The following is a 22,819-nucleotide window of genomic DNA, read 5'->3' on the forward strand; positions in this document are numbered from 1 at the left end:
TAACCTGCTCCTGGTTGGGCTCATGGGACTGGCCCAGGCTGTCAGGACCTGCCCTGACTGACCATGCAGGAAACCCCCATGGCCCTCAATGTGTCCCCAGCCCTCAAGGCACACTGACTGCAATAACGCCATTATTTCATAGAATCATAGAATCACCAGGTTGGAAAGGACCCACTGGATCATCGAATCCAACCATTCCTAACACTCCCTAAACCATGCCCCTCAGCACTTCATCAACCCATTCCTTAAACACCTCCAGGGAAGGTGACTCAACCCTGGGCAGCCTGTTCCAGTGCCCAATGACTCTTTCCATGAAAAATATTTTCCTGATGTCCAGCCTGAACCTCCACTGGTGGAGCTTCAGGCCATTCCCCCTTGTCCTGTCCCCTGTCACTTGGGAGAAGAGGCCAGCTCCCTCCTCTCCACAACCTCCTTTCAGGTAGTTGTAGAGAGCAATAAGGTCTCCCCTCAGCCTCCTCTTCTCCAGGCTAAACAACCCCAGCTCTCTCAGCCGCTCCTCGTAAGACTTGTTCTCCAGCCCCCTCACCAGCTTTGTTGCTCTTCTCTGGACACACTCCAGAGCCTCAACATCCTTCTTGTTGTGAGGGGCCCAAAGCTGAACACAGTATTCAAGGTGCGGTCTCACCAGTGCCGAGTACGGAGGGAGAATAACCTCCCTAGACCTGCTGGTCACACCGTTTCTGATACAAGCCAAGATGCCATTGGCCTTCTTGGCCACCTGGGCACACTGCTGGCTCATGTTCAGTCAGCTGTCAACCATTACCCCCAGGTCCTTCTCCTCTGTACAGCTCTCCAGCCATTCTTCCCCCAGTCTGTAGCACTGCATAGGGTTGTTGTGCCCCAAGTGCAGGACCCGGCATTTGGCCTTGTTGAACCTCATGCCATTGGCCTCAGCCCAGCAGTCCAGCCTGTTCAGGTCCATTTGCAGAGCCTCCCTACCCTCCATATCTGGATGTTTTACTGCTGAGGAACACAAGAGTTAAGGTTAGCTATAGTTACTAAACCTTCTCTTCACTTTTTGAATTGATCCAAGCCAGGAGGACAACTGGCCCACTGCCAGAAGCGAGAAGGAACTGTAAGGCACACACTGGGCTGCTGTGGAAAACGGCATTCCAGTGGAGCCCTCTGAGGCAGCAATGCCACCACTCCAAACAACGTTCTTTGGACTCACAAGTTTTAAGGATTGCATTTTAGACCTTTGCTCTGGGATTTTCTGCGGCCTGTGTAAAGTCTAAGGGACGTTTTTCTTGCCACTTATTAATCTTCATACAAACATTTTACCGAACATTCAAATGGTGTTTGTTCCCGTGTGCTGGAATAATGAAACAACATATGAAACATTAAAAGGTTACTGCTACCAGATCAGAAATTCTTAGTATTTTCTGAAAGGAGTGAAGTTCTATTTTAGCTTGAAGGCTACTGGTTAAATTTAAAGAATAATGCATGCAACAGAAAAAAGTTAAGCGCTGTTAAGCTAAGTATGGTTACCAGTTTACAGACTTCCCTCCTGAGCTAAAAAATCTTCTATTTCTGGCATGGTGATGGTATAAGAGGGATGCTCTATTTCCTCTCAAAAGCAACTGAAGAAGAGAAACTGTTTTGGAAAAACAGTCCTGTGTTTCGAGATTAAACACAATGGGCTGAAATCAGAGCTAGAGCCTTGGTATGACGCATAAAGAGTATGGCAAGAATTGCTACTGTTGCAATAGGGAGGTATTAAAATCAGATTTCTAAAAGGGTTCTTAATTTTTTTTTGTTATAAGAAATTCTGAATTAAAAAAAATCCATTCCTATTTGTGAAAATATATGACTTTTTCACTAGTAAAACTATACAAATCCTTCCACACCACAAGAAATTGTAATATTAATACCTTGTTTTTCTTATCAGTCCATCTCAACAAGATGAAATTAAATACTCCTTTAACTTAAAGTGTCTGCTTGCCCAGTAATTGCACAACCCTGGAAAACCTCAATAACAGTTTTAGTGTTATTTAAACCTTGGCTTTAGCTATTGAAAACATAGCTAAATCCTAACTCTCTGTACAATAGTATGGGTAACAAACTGTGTGTTTTCAATTGTGCTATACTCAAAACTTATGAGGGAGATGATTTTTTTTTTTTCCCCCTTAATCCTGACTTAAATTAAATCCAGACTACGCTGGATGCCTTGTTTTCATTATAATTACATCCGATGCAGACGAGGATGCTGAAGACTTTGGTAGTATTCTTTTGCCAGTAACATGCTTTCTGTAGCCTTATCTCACCTAATACCATTTGGGTGCAGCAGTGCTCCAGACCTAAAGTTGAAGGCAAAGCAGAAATGCCACCCTGCATTTTCCTACTGAGCAATGGTAGAAGAGAGTACCTACCTTTATATTACCCTCCAGAGATATAGAATCTTCAGAATTCATTGCTGTTCACATAGGTTCCTATCAGCCAGTCTTGAAGAGTTATCCAATACTTTCCAGGCCATTCATTACCTTCACTCAAGTAACACAAGAGCCTTGCTGTTTCTTTCAAGGGTCATTTGTTACAGTGGCTTAATTTGCCTACAATTACCTTCAGGCAACAGACTGTGCCAAAGAATGGCAAAGCTCTAAAGAAAAGTGCTGATGGCAAGTGCTGTGCTGGCCAAGCTTCATTCCAGAACCCAAGATCAAGTCATCACACCATTCATGCTGGACTGAGCCCTTTTGTCTGCTTGTCATTAAGCACCTCATTGAATTTTTAAAATTTGCCAATTAATAGCAAACTTAATAATGGTATGATAACCTTAGGGTCTCTCGATGAGTTTTCTGAGTCCCACAGAGATAAGAAGAAAGGACATATCAATCCAACTGAATTGCACTGCAGTTCTGCCCCAGGATTCAAATAAATAAGTTGTTACTTCATCCTGCAAGGTACTGCATCTCTTCATATCCTAGCTGATTACATTCACCTCTGATTCTTTTGAACACAATCAAGTCTTAAGGCAATCTGTGCAGGTGTGTCCATTGATTTCACTAGAGACTGAGAATGATGCATAAGCTGATCTATTAAGAAACAATAAGTGGGATAAACAAAATGAAAAAAAAAGAGGTAAATTTATCTTTACAGAACATTGTTCTTCAGCCATTCAGCACGTTAAGAAAATATTTTTAAGAAAATTTCAAGAGCTATTAGATGCTCCTCTGCCAGAAAACAAACAAATGAATGAACAAACAAACAAAACACAAAAAGAAACCAAAGAGAAGAATAAAATGATCCAGTAAAATATATATTTATCTCTCTTAGGAAAAGATAGTAATGATAGAGATGAGCAATCACAGAAACATTCACTTGAATGAGCCATTTACAGATAAATAGGTGAATGTCATCATATCCTGCTATAAAATCCAAGCAGCCATAAGAGATGTAAAACTCTGGCAGAAGATACCACATATCATTAAACTGAACTTTTAGCAAATATTGTTTACATTCTTAAATACATTGATGTAACTTTTACAGTTTGCTATCTAAAGTCCAGCACAAATGATTGATTGAGTTGGACTTATCATACTTATTCCCACTAGAAAGGAAAGTAAGTGCTACATACCAAATCCTCAGTTTCACTGCTGAACTGTCAGGCTCCACCTCAACAGACAATTGTAGCAAAGAGGCTTTTTGAACAAGTCTTGAGAAATCTCCATATGGACAGCAACAGATTCATGTGGTAGAATTCTCAGCTCATTAATCTAGTTTGTCTGACTATATTCGGTTTCATAGAATGGTTTGGGTTGGAAGGGACTTCAAAGAACATCTAGTTCCAATCCACCTCAGGGACACCTTCTACTAAATCAAGTTGCTCAAAGCGTCATCCAGCCTGGCTTTGAACACCTCTAGGGATGGGGCATCCATGCATTCTCTGGACAACCTGTTCCAGTGCCTTACCAACTTTCACAGCAAAAAAATTCATCCTAATATCTAACCTACGCTCTTTCAACTTAAAACCACTACCCCTTATTCTATCACTACACTTTCCGATAAAAAGCCCCTCCCCATCCTCCCTATAGACTCCCTTAACTACTGGAAGGCTGCTATAAGGTCTCCCAGAGCCTTCCCTTCTCTAGGCTAAATAAACCTAACTTTCTCAGTCTGTCCTCATATAGCAGGCGTACTTGCTACTTTTTCTTTCCACCATGAAGCCCATCTCTGTTTCCAAATTACTGTTCATCATTTTACAAGAGACAGTGATGGTCCAGAGAAAAGCTAGAAGAATTTTTATTTTAAACTACTCTAACTACTGGTCACCTCTTTTCATGGAAAGGCAAACTATTTAATACCATTCTTTCCAGCTACTCCAATGCCCACTTGCCCCAAGCCAGAGTCACACACTACCCAACACTAGAAAACGAATAGCATACAGATGCTCATTTGACTTTAAGAAATAATAACTGGTTCACTGCAGTTCAGCACAACTGTGGAGCACAATCGTCTTATTAGATGTTCAGGCAAATTGCTCTTATCTGTAAGAACTTGATTTTAGCCAGATGCATGACTAAAACGCACCACAGGAAAACTGAAAACTTAAGTAAGTAATGTCAGAATTAAGCCATTCAGAGCTTTCCTACAGGGGCAAAACGTTACAAGTTCAGAGAAATTAAAGAAAATCAAATTCCTAACAAGGTGGTCTGCAACATGGCTATGGCAGAACCTAACATTTTGACACTCTACAATGCTCAGTTCTTAAAGTAATGACAAGACAGAAGAATCCAAAGGTTAGATGAATTTATTGCATGCATAGCTCATCTGGCAGACTTTGTGGTGATGGACATAGCATTAATGTTTTGCCAAAAGTCAGAGGAAAGGCTTATTCACAATGAAGCCTGTTGAAATGCATTTGAATGACAGCTGAAGATGAGGTAGTCAACTTCTATTTCGTGTGTTTCAATAAGCTTATGGACTCTAATCCTTCAGAATTAATAGGGAGGGTTGGAACATGCATCCTGTTGAGGCAGAAACAAAGCGCTGATGATTAAAAGTCATTATGGACTGAAATATAAGATCGCTTAAGCAAAAGACATCCGCAACCCAGATAGCTATCCCTCTGTCATGAGGATTATGCCTGATCATGTCCTACACCTCCTTGGGAATTATTCTACCCAAACCCAGGGTCCACAGAAGCCCTTACAAGCTCCTCATTGCTAGAGACAAGTACCATCATCTTCCCTGAAGACTCAATTTAATTTTTTGTAGTTTTATAAAGTTTTTTTCAGCTAATTGATTTTGTTATAGGTATAGACTATCAAGCAACCTTGAAGTTTTCTCCAGGATGACTCTAAAGTATCTGAGACATTTCCAGGGTTCTGGCTACTCCAGCGGGATGCATATTTGTTATCTTCAACTGTTATCAGTGCACATCTAGTGATACATTCCAGATATACCTGATTCACTGCACATGAGCAGTGAATAAGCAGATCAGCTCCATAGTATTTTCACAGACAATGTGACACATCCTAAAGTCCAATGTTTTGTCTGGCTCAGATAGCCTTCCAATGTACAGAAGCACCCCAAATACATTACATTTCATCTACATGGTCAAACCACAACACATACACATCAATCATGGAAATAATGAAACCGCATGCATGTGTTGGCCTTCTCTGCCATTCAGCAAAGGCTTTTTAGACATAATTTATTCTCTCACCTTTAAAAAGTATTCTTAGTTTAATACACCTGGCTGGATTCTGTATAGCCAGATGTGAACAAAGCCATAATTCCACTCCCCATTAACAATTTTTTCATTCAGGATATTGATAAGTCTTTCAAAACTGTTCTGTTTCAGATGGAGGTAACATTAATTTGTGCATTTTGGCAAAATTCAGACATTGTCTGGTTTTGACCACATTTGACTATGGATTTTCACACTGTGACTGGCAGGCAGGGTGAAACAGTACTACTTCATTTTTTACAGATGGCATGTGGAGAAAGGGAAACACTCCTCAGAATAGCAGTCTTTCTAGCAGAGGCACATGTGATTAAGTTTATTTATTTTACAAACAGTTGTACAAAGAGAAGGATACACAAGAGTTCCAGTTCCCATAGTCTGCACTATACCAGCAAATATATTCACTAAACACAATAAAGATGATAATACTTTACGGTATCCTGATCTATCCAGTAAGGATGGCCAAACTTCTTTCAGAAGGACGGATTTAAGACTGAATCTAAATTCAGTAATCTGCTCGATATCCCCAGAAAGCCTAGGCAGAGTTTTTTATTTTTATTCTTTTAGAAATCAGGAGACAAAAACTGATGGGAAAGAAAGACAAAAAAATTATCTGAAGCAAGAAAAAAAAACTGAGTCCAGAAAGTGACAATGTTTTCTGGTTTGTTCATTAGTCTATGTAATGAAGACTTCCAAATAGACTTCAAGTGAGAAACTGAGACATTCAGCAAAGCAAGAATTTTGTTTTTCCCTATGTATTTTGGCTTTTTTGTGCTGAGGGTAATAAAGAAGTAATTCGCAAGTGAACAAAGTAGACAGGACTTAAAAAGCTGATGTGTGCATAGTTAACAATGAGCTTTTTATTGTGTCATTTCTCAGAACACAGAAATACTTGAAGGGGTCTAATCCCATTTGCAAGTTAGCTTTTAAAAAATGTAAGGCAATCAGTGATTCATAACAAGCAGGCAATGCTGAAGTTTGCTCAGAAGCATTAGATTCTCTTTTAACCGAAAATATTTACAGAGGACACAGTGGCAGTTGTTCAGAATAGTTTGATGCACTTTAGGACAACAAAAGGGGCTAAGGATAAAATGTAATAAAATGTCACCAAATATTAAAACGTATAAAATATGTAACAGTATTACACTGCAGAAGTTATGGTCACATTCTTTATAACATACTCAGACAGTTTTCAATAGAACAGGTTTACACTTTAGTTGTTCTGACTTGGTCAAGTTTTGGACTAAATGAGTTTACTAAATAAAAGCCCTGGAACTATTGGGCTTGGGTTCAGATTCCTTTTCTGCTTAATAGATTTGCCTTCATTTTATTTTACCATTCAATGTCCCTAGCTTAACCTTTTCCATGCACTTTAATCAGAATCCTACTCTATAATCACAATGAAAATCTAGGCTGATTTCTTTAAAGTAAATGGGCTGAAATCCTTAACTTCTAACTTCAGGAATTAAGGCACTAATTCCCTGTCCTTAAGAGTCAACAAGAAATCTGTGATATAACATCTAACTGGCTTTATAATTCATTTTCTGGAGACATTGCCTAAAAACATCCATTAGCAGCAGCCATCAAGCCATATGAAAAGCTGAAAGCTTCACCACAACTTAGACAACTGGCTTTGGTAGCCAGCCACTAGTTAGAAACCATTTTGAAAACTGATCACTCATTTTTCTGTAGCCCTATAGAAAGCAGAATTTCTGCTAGCACAACACACAGTTTACAGATGCTAACAAGGGGGTATGGCTTTATTAGCGGAACCTCTGCGAACTTTAATTTGCAATGTTGAGAATAAACTACTTCAGATTAAAATAAAACTTCACTACTATGACAGACTATTATATTCTCCTAACACCTGTTCTGTATTTCTTCTCATATTGTCAAGCAAAACTAACGTCAATCACAAACACTAGCAGGGGTAGACTACGCTTATTTAATTCAATTTTCAATATGAGAGATTTGTAAATTTGTCCACTCTGTGCCCAAAATATTCCAGAGAGGTATATTCCTGAACATCCCTGACAAGCCTGCTCTAGTGTTTTATCACTCTAGAAGTTATAAATTTTCCGTCCTCTTTGCTTCATTTACAATCTTCCATGATCTTGATTACAGCTTTTGATTACCTGAAAGGCTCTTATCACACACCCTTTTCTCTTTTCCAGACTAAGTAAACTACCCTTTCAATCTTCCACAGTCAATTTTCTAAATCTCTTACCCTTCTGAATTCTTGGCAGCTTGCTTCTCTCCAATGTTGTGGCTTTTCAGACCTCATCAGCACCAACTGGAGTAGAATAATTTCTTAAATTCTTGACTGTTTCGTTAACACACCCCAGAATAAAAGTTTTACTTTCTTTTCAAGGCGCTACAGTTCAGTTTGCATTGCATGATAAGGTAAATAAAATATCTTTTTCTGTTGTACTGCAGCCTGGTCAGTCATGAAAGGGAAGTAATCACCAAATCAGCCCTGGGATGAGCTCAGGTTATCTGTAAAACAGATATGCTCATAAACACTTCCTTTCAGAGCAATCTGCTGAACACTTTACAACTCTGATTCTGTAAAGCTTTTGAAAATCTCGCTTAAACAATCTAAATAGAGCAGTAGAAGAATGACAACAAAAAATCTCATACAGTCATTAATGTGATAAAAACCATTCTGCTTGAACTGTGCAAACTGTGAGAGCTACAGAAGACCAAACCCTGTCCCTTCCTCTGTCCAAGTTGCAAACTGCTTCTCTGCCAAACGCATTCAGCTGTTGCTTATGTGCATTCAGCATTATTACTGACAGCCTTAATGGAGACGGGGTACTGCATCAATAAGCATTTACCTATTGCTGTCTACCTTGGGATAGGTGCTATGCTAATTAACATCCAACGTTCAAAAATATATTGGAAAAAATATAACACTGGAAATTAATAAAAGTGCAGTCTCTGAAATTGTCTGGAAACACAGAATGCAAACGTTTACTTACGCAGTATCATAGTTTAGTCCTTAGACAGCAGCTAAACAACTCTATCCCAGCTGAAACCAGGACACTCAGAAAAACAGCATCAACTGTACTGTTCTCCCCCCACTGGTTTCCTCCATACAGTTTGTGAAGTTTAAGGAGCAACAGTCCGGCATAACTTGTAAGTCTTCTGTTAAATTCTCAAACACCATCAAACAGCCAAGTTGATGGCCATAATGTTGCAGATAACTGGAATAGGGAAAACTATTTGGGCAGAAAGCTGGAAACCTAACAAAATTTTAGATTTCAAAGTGTAAGAAGCAGCATGCTAATCATAAAAGGCAATGGAAAGCTAAGTGTAAAGGCAGAGGGGGAAAAAACATTACATCCCAATTAAGTCTTAATTGCAAGATGCTAAATATCCTGATATGCAGCATTGTAAGGCTAGAGAGTTAAAATTAGGGAACTATCAAACTCACTGAAAAAAAGTCTACAAAAAACAAACCACACACAAACCAAAACATCCAGATTAAACGTTTAGAAATAAAGGAAGGCCAAGCAACACCAATACATCTGCACAAAAAACCTGAAGCTTGTCACCTCTGTTAGTTATGCAGTAACTAACGTTTTCTTACACAAATACTGAGGTTATAACACCAGGAATGGGGTAAGTACTAGTTTAGACTGAATTCTAACACTAAAACAAAGTCCTTTAGATTATGAATAAACTAAGGGGCAATATATCTAATTGTACTGTCAGCTTCAGATCATACAATTGGATGTAAAAGATGGTTAATTTGTGAGTGTTCTTTATATAACATGCACTTTCAAAGTTCAATCAATATTTCTTCCATCAAGTCATGTCTTGCAAATATTGTTTTTTTTTGTATGGGGTTGGCCTGTTCAAGAATCTGCCCAGAAATTGCCACAGCATTTACACTAAAGCAAAAGAGCCAAAAATTGAAGGATAGGCAGACTGCCAAGAAAGAACAAACCTGCCATACAATGAAATTAGTTCTTCCTTGTTCACCCAAAAGCTTTATTCACATGTTGATGAGTCTATATAATTGTGTTTGTTGGTTTAGAGGTTGTTCTCTCTTTTAGCATTACAGTAGGGTTTTTTTTTTTCCTTAATGTTGGGAATGATTTTTACTCAAACTTGAAGTAAACACAAGCCATGGTTATTAAATAGTTCAGTGTCTCGTCAGTTTTGCTTATATGCAGACTAAGACACAGTATCAGCTCAGATCAATATGACAATAATACTGGCAGTGTGATTGACATGTCAAAGACTAGGGTTTTCAGTCATTTGTTGCCTATGATTTGCCTCAATAGCAAAAAGGCAGAACATTTTTGTTCCTACTGATGTTGGATTTCAAGTAGCTTTCCCTACCCCAATCTTTTACTATGCCTATCTCAGTAGGAAACAACTCACCTTGAGCTTCTTTCCCGTCATCAGTTTTCAGTCTCGGGCAACAGACTTCCTTGTAAATGAAAATTCTGACAAGGTTTAACCCTAGTTAAATTTGCATTCATAAAAATACAGTTTTGGGCTTCATACTGATTCATTTATTATAATACAATAAATACGATGATACGAGCCAAGTATCTAATCTAAATTTATATCTATCACTTGCAAAGTCTAAGATCGGAGCTTGAAAAGAATTGCAAAGGTTTAGTGGTCATAGTAATTTCTGTGACTGAGTATCCAAACAATCAAACAATGTTACTACTACTTTTCCCATGTAAACATAAAGAAGGACTGCTTGAGGCAGTTGGCATCTCCTTGTGATCATAATCTGAGTTTTACAGCAAGTAGTTACGCTACATAGAAACACTGAAATGTATTTTTTCCACTTAGTCATTGAAGCTTGTTATTCATCAGCCATACATAAAACTAAAATTTATACACGGTATTTTTTTCACTTTCATAATAGATGCACTATCTTAATGTTACAAATTGCAACTGCCTTGGATTAAGTTCAATTTCTATTCAAAATAAGTGGAATTTTCCCAATAACAAGCAAAAGGTATTTCAAGTTGAAGAGCTTTTGGCACCTCAGAACTACCAACTCTCCTGTTTTACAAAACCACATGGGTTTTTTTTCAGTCACAGGAGAAAAATGTTTTCATTCCAGCAGGCACAAAGCCGTCATGAGGGCGCAGGCAGCCTCCTATCACTGCCAGATCTTCCTAGGTATGAGAGAGGGGCTGACCTCCAGCTTGAAAGGAGAGAATTTGCGACTGAGTAACACTGAAGGCATGCAAAAAACCTGATCATTCCCTTATTTCTAGGGACAAGATTTCACATCTCTAATTTGAATGGTTAGTTGGGAAATAACCTCTGTAGAGCTGCTTTTTTTTCAGTTATAATCAACTGTTCCACATCCTGTAGAGGTGGCCTTCTGATCTTTGCAAAGAGTAAAACATATCCTGCTACTTTTCTTTTTCTTTAGGTATTTCACTCTAGGCAACAAAATGAAAGTGTAAATCACCATGCTTGGTTTACTTTTATCTACTGGTCTCCAGGCACACAGGCTAACCATGTACAGGGCACATCTTGCAACTCTCTTTTTAAAACATTATTAACGCGCCACTCATTGCACACTGTTTCAAATCCACACCACCTTCAAACCCTTGGTTTTTTTTATAGTAAATGCCTTCATGAAAATCAAAGATGCTTGTGTCACATAGGATACATGCCTGAAAAAATGTAATTTTAAAGATGTAAAAGTAAAGAGGGAAAAAAACCTAACCCATATTGCAAACTTTTAAAATGTTCTCTTCTGAACTGCTGTCAGTGCTCAAAAACTCAGCTAGCCACATCGAATTTTAATTAAGTGTCCTGAAAGTATTTTACCTTTGGCCTGAAAACAAGAATTATGCATTTCAGCCCAAAGGGTAATTTTTAAAGAAAGTTCTAACAGCCTGTAGACCAGGACTGAGAGTCCAAATAATTTATTTTAAAATTCAGCAATGCTATAGTGAAAATGCTACAGTGAAAAAGACCAAAAAAAAAAAAGTCTTGCAAGACACATTTTGGATCCTACTCTTTCTTAAACACTCCAAACATTTTTGCTGATTACTTTGAGAATTGCAGCATATAGGTAGAGCTGCAGAGTGGGCATGTATTTCTCTTTTTCATTAAGAACAGAAAAGACCAGGAGATCTGCACAGGTTTTAGAGAAAGTGACTATCATCATTTGATACAATGTGGTGTACAGGAGGGATTTTCTTCTTTTTTCCTTGACACTGCACCACTGAGAAGCCTCTCCTGTTATCACTACAGCAGAATTTGCAGCCTACCAGGGATATCTAAACTCATTTTTTTACCTCTGTATTAGCTGGGGCAGCACAGCCATAGCAAAACCTCATACTGAGTACAGACAGTGAAAAATTTGAGCAACCTGACACATTACTGGAGATAAACACCGTGGCAACCGCTTCTTCATGCCAAGATACACAGTGAATACAGCCATCCACCCGCAGTCGTGATTTGTACCTGCTGCTTCGTTGCTGCCTTCAGATCATATACTATCAACTCACCACTACGGAAAGATCTATCCTCCTTTAGTCATCATGCAATTCAGCCTGAAGCTCCCTGCCCAGCCACATGCATCTTTCATTGCTTGCAAAGAGCAGCCAATTCCACGTAACAGAATACCTGCACTGTACTTTGTAGAATCATTTCTTTCATTAGAAATGTTACGATATTATCAAATACACAAGAAACTAAACTGTTCCTTGCATGACCACTCTCAAGCAAAGAGCAGTCATCCAGTTGACTCTAGTATCTGCATTTGCTGCACGCCTCTAGCAATAAGCTTGCTCTGAAGGACATTGGCAGGCACACTGTAAACCTACTTCAAGGAAGATAAATTGGGATAGGGCTTGGAGGGACTTATTATTGTTTTATCTTAAAAGTCATGTTTATAATACTTATAAAGTCCATTTCAGTAACAAGCTTACATTTTTTTGCATTAGCAAAAAAAAAAATGGTTTCTAAAACTCCAATCAACTTTTAGTGATGTTTATTGCCAATATAAAAAACCCACATCCTTAAAAAATACCCAGTTTTATTCACAAACCATGGAATACTAGATACACGGCAGATTTTCTTTCTATTTGTAAGAATGTTTTTCTTGATCCCGTGATAACTATTGCCCCATAAAAGTAAATTGCACTAATTGGGCAATTAAAAAAAAAGAGCATTAGTGAATCAGTGCATTAGTTAGCAACTACTGAAGGAATAAATGAACAACTGTCTGTAGATAAATATAAATTCATAGCAATTCTCCCCAAGTCAGTGGAGTTCATTTGATCCTTCATTTTCCCATCAATTTTTTTATTGCTTCAGCATATTTTAAAGGATGTTTTAAAGACTCTACAGGCTAAAGCAAATAAAAGGAATCCTAGAAATTTCAACAGCATCTATTGCACAACAGTAATTTAAACCAGTTTCCACAGATGCTGACAATTCAAAGAACCTTCACTTCAAGCTTCTGTTATCTAGTCCTTCTCAGCCAATAAAGTAGGAACAACTCATCACCAGAGGCATTAGCACACAGTTACAAGCTTTTTCTACCCTCCCCTCTTACAACAATGCAAGGTATGCCCAAAAAGCAGCACAGTAAAGGCAAGTAAAATATGAATGGGGTGGCATGGAGAATAACAACACACACATTAGCTATCCATGCATTTGAATGAGAAACGTTTGTAAGAGAAAATTAGGCAAGAAAAAACAGCAAACTCTTATGCAGTTTTATTAGTAGCAAAGCACATCCAGGAACTGGTTTTCTCACTTCTGTAGGGCAACAGCCAAGAACAGGGAAGACATAATCCAATCACTTGGTTTTTTAAGTGCAGACTTACTACTACTGATGCTAGACTCTCAGTGATTCGCTCACTGTCTAGATACTCCTCGTTTGATCTAGAATAACCCTGAGATGCCGGTAAAGCCTGGCCAGACTCCATCCAGTGCAGTAGAAGCTCTGCCCTGGGGAGGAGGTAGTGGAAGAGCCCTTCTGTGTTGCCAGACTCCTCAGCTTGCCATCCTTCCAGGCACACACTGCTCTGTGTCGTAGCTGCAAAACTCATTTTGCAAGTGCCCATGAAACAGAATGAGGGGCAACTCAGGCGCCTGTTCCAGTCCTTTCCAGAAGAGCAGCACAAGCTTCACTGGAAGTGCCACTCTACTGGATTTTTTTTTTTTCCTTCTCCTTCCCACAAACATTTCTTTCCATTTTCTTCTTTGATCAAATGAGCTTTGTGACAGAAGGCACAATTACCATTCATGCTTCTAGAAAACTGAATAAATTATCAATACTAAAGCAAGCATCAATGCTAGCTCTGGCTTGCATTTGTACTCAATGGTTAAAATACAATGTTTGTTATAGTCAGCATGACTTCTGCCACTGATTTGCAAAGAACTAGGATTTTGCCATTCAAAACTTCTTGTTTAATCAGGTAAAAATAATAATCAAATCAAGACTACAGAAGTTGTTTGGAGTTACCTATACAGGTTCTGCACTGTCCTCTCAGCCTTTGAGCAAATGAAAGCTTACACAAATACCATAAAGAAGGTAGTGGACATGGCCTTATTTCAAGGTCATCTTGGAGAAAAACAGAAAAAAGCCATAAAAATGCAGGCAGAGTCAAGGGGTGAACTTCCTTGGGAAGTCCATTTCTTAAACAGCTTTTTAACCTTTATTCTCGTACAGGAATCAAGAGAGGACTGGACCCCACAGCACAATAAATGAGCTCCCAGCAAAGATTTATTATACATTATTATGCTTGCAAAAACAACTTTCAAATCCGGAACTTTAATCTAGAAGAATTGATATGGGACTGTCATATTAAATGACAGTTTAAAAAATCAAAAGCTACCAAGTTAAAGCTGAAAAAACAGAAGCAAGTGCTAAAGGCTGGAATCTGTCTACACCGAAGCAGCAGTGGGATCTTGATAGCCTTGCCTGGTAGGAAAAGCCCGGAAAAGAGAGGACAAACCAACTGATTCCATTAACCCACATTAGCTGCTGTTCCACACAGCCTGCAAGGTTGGTCCACTTGTGGAAAGGGCAGTCGGCGACACTGCCTGCCACGTACCGGTGCTTCCTTAAGCTCACATGGCCATTTGACTAACAGGGTTTTTCCAAGAAGACTTTAAAAAAAAAATAGAATGTTATTAAACCAAAGCATTCTAGAAGCCTTTTTTTTTCCTCTGCCAGGAATACAAGCAAATGCTTCTTGAGAATCAGAATTGCTGTTTCACATCAGGAGGTGAAGTCTAAACTATGTACATCTACATAGCTTTGTGATAAGGATATTAAAGGCTTAGACTTCGATAGTATTTATAGCCTTGCATGTCTGTGTTCTCCAATTTTTAAAGCATTGTTTGTAACTACAAAACAGTTACATTGTTACATGGTAATGTAACTAAAAAATAAATCTCCTGGTTTCCCTATAAAATTGTGATGCATCAGCTTTTAATACCCCAAAAATGCATATAAAACAGTTACATGTCAAGGCAAAAGCAGTTTTTTCCCCTTTTAAAAAACATGCACTGTAATGATTGAAAAAAAACTTCATAATAAAGCCCTTAGAAAAGCAGAAGCAACCACGAAAGAACTAACACAGATATACCACCTTACCTTTTTTGCTTTGACCCACAAGCAGATCATGAAATCACAGAATGGTTTGGGTTAGAAGGGACCTTAGAGATCATCTAGTTCCAAGGCCCCTGCTATGGGCAGGGACACGTCCCACCAGACCAGGCTGCCCAAAGCCCCATCCAACCTGGCCTTGAACACCTCCAGTGATGGGGCAGCCACAGCTTCCCTGGGCAACCTGTGCCACTGCCTCACCACCCTCTCACCTAAAAACCTTAAAGCCAAAGAACGCTGCACTCATACCCTAGTGCCCAGAAACACTATATACAACCTCTGAGACATCACTTAAGTACCCCAAACCATATATAAAAAGGGAAGTTTGATTGATGTGTACCTAAGTCTTATGCTAACTAACAAATCACAATTCCTGCAAGCTGGCCTAACCAATCTCATCTTGCAAAACTCCAATAAACTATTGTTGTTTGGTCAGGAAGGGATGCCTGGGGAATAGAAATAAATAGACACAGGAGAAGGCAGCAAACCCCACCTGAAGATCCTGTGTGAGACTGCTGTAAATACCCGCAACCGATGAGCGCACACTGATAGTCCTGAATTTCCAGATATGCATTTTCTAAGCCCTCAGGGAATGGAGAAAATATTTATGACAGACAAATGCTTTGTTGGGTTTTTTTTTCTATCTTTATCTTAATGCTTTCATGGGATTTTTCTGTCACATACCTTTGTACTCTGAGAAAAGAATAATCTGTGGCTTGTTGGTGCTGACTTTCTTTTAAAGTAAGCGAGGGGAAAAAACAGAGCAGATTTAAAATTTATGACTTTCTAATCAAGGCCAAGGACGCTTTCCCTGAAGAACGTTCAAGATTTTCTTTGCAGATCATCAAAAACCAGAAATTTCTCATGGTTTCCTTCCTCCCTCCCATCCTCGAGTCAGACCTCAATCAGCAAAATATGCACCTAGTTACGATCCATCACCTTTATGCTACAAATTCCATTTAATATGGTCAAGTCCTGTTTCTATTAAATAAAGATTTGAAAATAAATATATTTGTGTTGCTTATTATGAATTTAGAGACTCTTATCATTTCAATACAATGGTACCCACAAAATCAGCATTTCTGGGGATACGCAATGTGGTCTTCATTTGAGGTGACTTCATAGACAGGTCATTTAAAACTTTAATTGAACTATATAGAACTAAGTCCATTACACTAAGGCCTCAACAGCCAAATTCTTGCAGAGAAGACAAAAACCCAAAGCCTCAGAATTACATTTAATCTTATACAGAGTTTTGTACAGGTATGCCAAGTCTCTCCCTGTCTTTGGCCCTTCCTCTACCCATAAATAAGTCTCATGCAATCCTAAAGTGTTCTCCCCCTACATCCCATAATGAGTCGCATACCCCTGTAGACAGCTGCCACCATCATCACTACCTCATCCCTTTAAGTCCTGAAGAGCTGCTCCCATAACTCAGGCACAGCCCTGAGTGGGGCTCATTTCTCTGGATTCATTATTGGGGTTGCCCCACCTCGTTCCTCCTTTGTATGCATGGACATGAGCACTGGCACAGGCTGCCCACGGAGGTGGTTGAGTCACTATCCCCAGGGGCATCTAAAAAAAGGGAGAAGATGAAGTGCTCGGGGATATGGTTTAGTAGTGGACAGGTACAGTTGGACTCTGTGATCTCAAAGGTCTTTTCCAACAAGCGATTCTGGGATGAAACCACATAATAGAACTTAAATAGAGGGTGGACAGGCCCTGCTACTTGACCTGCATGAAGATACAAGGAGTGTATACAGGAGTATATAAAGATGGTGTGTGTGTTTACCTCAACTGAGGTTTCCAACCCAGAGAAAAAGCATGTATAAGCCAAGTATACTATTCTACTCAATTTTGCCAAAAATTAAAAGTTTTCAGCTTACCACATAATTCTGCCTCAGACTCCTATTGTGTTTTTAGCTCAGTCTCCTGTCTCACACCACAAGTTGCAAACAGCATTGTCTCTACATTTCCCACAAGTCTCAAGGGACTTAATATTTCTTTTAGTGTTCTCTTATCGGGAAACAATATTCATATCAGTGGAAGTATGGCAGAAGTGTTAAAAGGAAAATATTTAAAAGTAAGGACAAACTTTGCAGGGGAGAGAAATCTTCCTATTTCCAATATTGCTTCACTCTTTGTTGCAGATTTCATGACAAATCTGGTATTTAAGACTGATTAAAACAAGCTCTATTGAAGCTACTAGCATACACCAACCTATGATGATGCAGTATGCCAAGTACTTATGGCATTTTTTTAATATCTCAGAAAGCATTTGCAAATGTAACATCCAGCTCATCTTGAAAACATAAGAAGACTTTCTTCAAAGTTTTATGGTCATTCATGTACATTTTGGAAGTCTGGTTCTCAGATTCAAAAGCATCAGAAGAAACTTTATCAATGCACAGAACATCTTTGAATGCACAAGGCTGCAGCAATACCACCAGGAGTGTACCATCTACCCCTCGAGGTTTGTAGAGTAAAGGCCAGATCTAAAAAAAAACAAAAAGACTGAAGTTTCTTCCTGCCAAATGCTGTCACATCCACAATTAAAGCACATCAACTCTCGGAGGTGGAACTTGCCATTCTGAATTAGGCACCAATAAGTCCTGCACCAAGCGAGAGGCACAGTGACTCAGTAAAGAGCCAGCAGACATGGGTACAAGAAAAAGTTTCTCCTAAATTCAGATGCCTGATTACTGCTTGCAAGAGAATTAAATAAAAAAAAAAAAAGAGGAAGGCCTGCAAGTTGATTCTCCTATCTTTGAGTGGCAGCAGCATGAGCTTTTTCTCTTGCACATTCTCCTTTTGCATACATTAAACTTGCATTCATAGCTGCACAGCAGCTCAGTTTAAAACAGAAGTTTGGAGAGATTTCATACATGCCTCCTCCTCCCCTGCATTACCTGTCACAGCAACCAAGTAATAAGAGATTCTATTCAGAAATTGGAGATGTGGGTTCAAACCATCTCAAACTAAGGAGATTAACCTAAGTCTCCCACTTCCTGGGCAAGTGCTCCTACAATCTGATTTATAAGCAAACCATATCACTTACATTTCAGAAAAAAATGTAGCTGCTGACCATAAAGTTATAGGTTTTGTATTAGTCATAGCCTAAGTATACTTACTAAACCAGATTCTTGAAGCAAGAAATTTGGGGTTGAAACCCAAATGATGATATATGTGAGAAATACCTGTATTTATCTCTGCTCACACGAGGCACTCCAGGCACCTTTCTGGGTCCATTCAATTCCCTGAGCATCAGCACCTAAAGACTACTGATTCCAAAACTCCAGGCAGGAACAACAGAGCCGGCCACTACAGCACACCAACTTACAGTAAGCTGAGGTGAGGTGCAGCTGAAGAAACATTTAGTCTATAACCACAGCCTTGATAGTTACCATTACTGCAGATTTGCAGTAGCAGGATTTTTTTTTTATTGACAGAAAACTCACCTGACAGCGGCAGAATCAAATTTATGAAACATAGCTAATACTGTGCAAAACCATTAACAGATTTTCCTTTGTACTTTCTAGACCTGTATCACTGTTACCTCCGGTAAAATTAAGAATGTATTCCAGCAGAGCAAAGCTGCTACATAAGCCTCCAAAATGGCTGTTTGCTTCTGCAGTTGTAAAACAACTCTCATGTGGATCCAGACACTAATGATATGTGCTTCACGAGGAGTTTCTCCACTGTTGGATATAAAAGACAACCAAAAACTGAAAATTCCAGTTTTCAACACAATATGGACACTTTAACAGGACATGAGCCATTAAATTACCAACTAAATTTTATAGGCACGTAGATATTAATCTTTAGGCTGAAAGAAACAATCATTAACCTCCAAAGTTGTTCTGTGCAGTGACTTTACTATTCTGTGTTGCTCTCTCATACTGGACTTCAGCACTTTCCGACAGACCCTTGCACACTCCAGTTTCTTCATCTGCTGACAGGACAAACGCATGAATAAACAGAGAAACAAGAAATGCTGGAAGTTCTACCGAGGTACTCTCCAAGGGCACACCAAGATGCCTTTCCCTCAAACTTCTCTATTGCTCTTGCAACAGCTCCAAGAAGTCTTTCTAGCCTTAGCACAGCGTTTTTATATAATCATGTTCCTTACAAGTTGGAGTTTTGGTTGTTTAGTTTCTGCAAAAGCAACATTGCTCTTCTAATCTGCATTGCATTCTTCACATTGTTTTAGGATCAGTCGTCTTGAATTCTGTTTTTTTCTAAGGCAGTTATCTAGGAGGGAGGAAAGGGGGGTTGGGTGGTTGATACTCATTGCTTCCTCAGATGACCTGTGCTCTCATGCTGAGAAAAAAATTCTATTAAATTAATCTAGTAGGAAGAATGGTCTTCTGCACTGATCTTTCAACTAGAAAAATACAATTACGAATTTAAATAGCCCCAGGAGGGGTAGCTTAGGAGTAACCAAATACAACAGTATCTTTGATGGCCAATATAAAAATATGCATTTTATCAAGATGCTTTTAACAGTGTGAGCTGCTACACAAGTCCACAATATCACCACTAAGCTATTTGCAAAAGCTGCAACAGATTAAACACTGATCATTACAGAAACAAATGGACTCTTGTCACCTATATTCTGCCAGCTTTAGCGAAATTGTTAGCTTTTAAAAATGTGTGCTACATACGTATTTAAATGGGAGTTGAGGGTGAAGTAAGGTTACTTGGTGTATATATAAGATAGTACCTTCCAAAAACAATTGTGAAAATTAATTTTGTGCCATTTCACTCTGGATTTTCATAACCACGGTGAAGTTTATCTTTGTAAGCTGAAAGATACGGACTCAGCAGTTTACTTGCTCTTGATTTTGACCTCCTTACCAGAAGGATGAAGTTTCATACAAATAATGATATTAAGAAACACACTTGCTTTTACTGCAGCTTGTAAACATCCAGATGCTAATCTTCCAAACTATATCAATTTTGAACACGAAACCGCACCATAAATAAAATCCGCACAACATATGCCTTCCAACCATTTTCCATCCTCGGTTTTTGTTTGGTTTTTTTTTTAATAGAGAACTACTGCGGCTGAGGACTAATGTGCAGAGAGCAGAGATTAGATATTCGGCTGTTGACACCACCGGGAGCTCAATCAAGCCAAAAAGTGAGAGCATCTGGTGTCTACCAATGCTTTTTCATAGAATCATAGAATCACTAGGTTGGAAAAGACCTCTGAGATCATTGAGTCCAAACATCCCTATCTGCCACTAAACATGTCTTTGAATACTTCGTCTACACGTCTTTTAAAGACCTCCAGGGATGGGGACTCCACCACCCCCCTGGGCAGCCTCTGCCAGTGCCCGGTGACCTTCAACGCTGCAGAATCAACTCCTGTTGACCCAGTAAAAAGAGTGAACTGCTGTCGCTCACTAACTTCAGGCTCACGAGGACAACACAAGTCACGGCACTTCGAACAAAGAGGATGCGTTCCAGATCAAGTCTTTGGCAAAGCGAGACCTCGCCGGTGCGTTCCGGTCTCCCGGCTGCATTGCACCGGCCGGACCCACGTGCAAAAAAAGAAAGAAAAACTAATGAAAAGAGAAGAAAAGTTCCATAAATTATCTCTATTACATCCTCATCCTCCGTCTCATGCCTCAAAAGTGGTTTGGAGCTCCTCTCGCCCCGTATAACAGAGCTTAATCTGGTTTATATTAGCGATAGCGTGCTGCATCCTTCGGATCCGCCTGCTCCCCTCCCTGCCCGGGACCGAGACCCCCAGCGCTGCCGCCCCTGATCGCCTCCGGCTTCGTCCCGGCTCCCTCCTGCCCTTCCCCCTGCCCCGGGAGGGCAGCAGCAGCCGTGCCGCCCCCTCCCCCGGCTTTCTGCCGCTTCACAGAATTTCTCGGCTCCCACAAAGCGAGTGGGCGGCCCCGGAGCGCGGCCAGGCGGAATGGTCCCCGCCGCCGAGGGAGAAGAAAGGGCTCTAGGAAAAAGGGGGAGGGCGGGCTGCACAGCGATGAAGGGAGAGAAGCGATAAGGGAGGAGGGGCGCAGGGGAAAGCGTGGCGGGCAGCCCCAGCCCGCTTCTCCCCGTACCTTTGCAGCACTGCCCGACCCTCCCGCATCGCCTCTGCCCGGCGGGAGCTGGGGACACGCCGCCAAGGCTCTCCCAGCTCCGCGGGGGCGAAAGCCTGCCCTGGGATGCGGCTGGCGGCTGCAAACCAACTCCGCAGGCATGGCAATGGCATTGCATTGCATTGCATTGCTTTGCTTTGCACTGCACGTAGCGCGCACCCCGAGAGCCGCCCCTCCGCGCTCACCTCGGGGCTGCCCCTGTCCCGGCGCCCAGAGCAGCGAAGCCACCGCCACCAGCACCGCCGACCACCTCCCGCCGCTGCCCATCGCTGCCACTGCCGGGAGGGACGCTGCCCGCCCGCTTTATATGCTCCCCCGCCCCGCCCCGCACCGCCGGGGGAGGGGGGGCTCGCTCAAACACACACGCTTACAGGCTCGGGGTATCCGCACCACGCGTGTCCCTCCCCGCAAAACCAGACCCGAAGCACTTGGAGCCCCGGCCGCGCGTTGCGGGGGATGCGCGGGGTGCGACGAGCCCGAATCCGGTGCCTAAAAGAGTTCTGGGAAGCTGTAATTCATCACCTGGGACACTTCACAAAAGTGGGGGAGAAGAGAAAGTAAGTAGGAGAAATAACAAGGTAAAAACATGTGGGGGGAGAAAGCATTGGTAAACTAATGCAGGAGAAGGCTTTCCTAGAGGGCAGGTATTTCCACGTGTTTAAAAAAATTATTCGGCTCATGAGAGTTTCCTTGCAAATTTGTAATCCCCAGCTTTCAAACTTCTTGCCCCGTGCTGATATTTTTCAAACCTCCACTCCACATCAACACAGCAAATCAGCCATGTTTGTAAATGAAACAGAGTTGGTAAACTATGAGGTTGACTACTTTTGTCCTGTAAGTTGTCTTTGCAACATTCCTTGATCAGTTCCCTCTGAAACTGGCATAAAGCACAACAAACTCATTGTAGAAATTTCTCAAGACAGAGATGTTTCTTTAGTACTTCAGGAAAGCTCATTCCTATCAGGCTTCCCTATTTTAAGTTTTGTCAGGTCGCAGAGCTGGTATCTAGAGTACTCCTTAACTCCAAGTAACTCCAAGTAGCCCCAAGTAACTCCTTAATTCCAAGTAAGTCACAGCCAGGTACATTTTCCTGGGAAAAAAAACTGTGTGACCAAAATAGGTTGGTTGAGGTGAGGGAATTTTAGTCAAAAGGTACTGTCTCTAAAATGCAAATCCCCGTTGACAACACATGCTGCTTATTTTTTCGGAAAGCATTGTGCTGTTCTGTATGGTATTGCATTTAAAGCCATATTTCAAAATACAATAATGTGTATGAGTTGCATGAGCAGAATTAGTCTGCAAGTGTGTTCTTCAAACTGAGGACAACTGTTTGTGGAGTTCAGACTTTTGGTCATCTGGTAGTTTTTATTGATCAGAGTA

General features: G+C 40.4%; 1 protein-coding gene across 1 annotated transcript in view; it reads right to left on the reverse strand.

Moving 5' to 3' along the window:
* Positions 1 to 21,706, reverse strand: part of LAMA1 (laminin subunit alpha 1) — a 104,243-nt gene extending 82,537 nt beyond the window's left edge. Inside the window, exon 1 of the mRNA XM_054057816.1 lies at positions 21,625 to 21,706. Coding sequence (XP_053913791.1) covers positions 21,625 to 21,706 — 82 coding nt within the window. The remainder of the gene's footprint in view (positions 1 to 21,624) is intronic.
* Between the last annotated feature and the right edge of the window lie 1,113 nt (positions 21,707 to 22,819).

This window comes from Cuculus canorus, chromosome 2, assembly GCF_017976375.1.
Source record: "Cuculus canorus isolate bCucCan1 chromosome 2, bCucCan1.pri, whole genome shotgun sequence".
In the NCBI taxonomy this organism is placed as follows: Eukaryota; Metazoa; Chordata; class Aves; order Cuculiformes; family Cuculidae; genus Cuculus; species Cuculus canorus.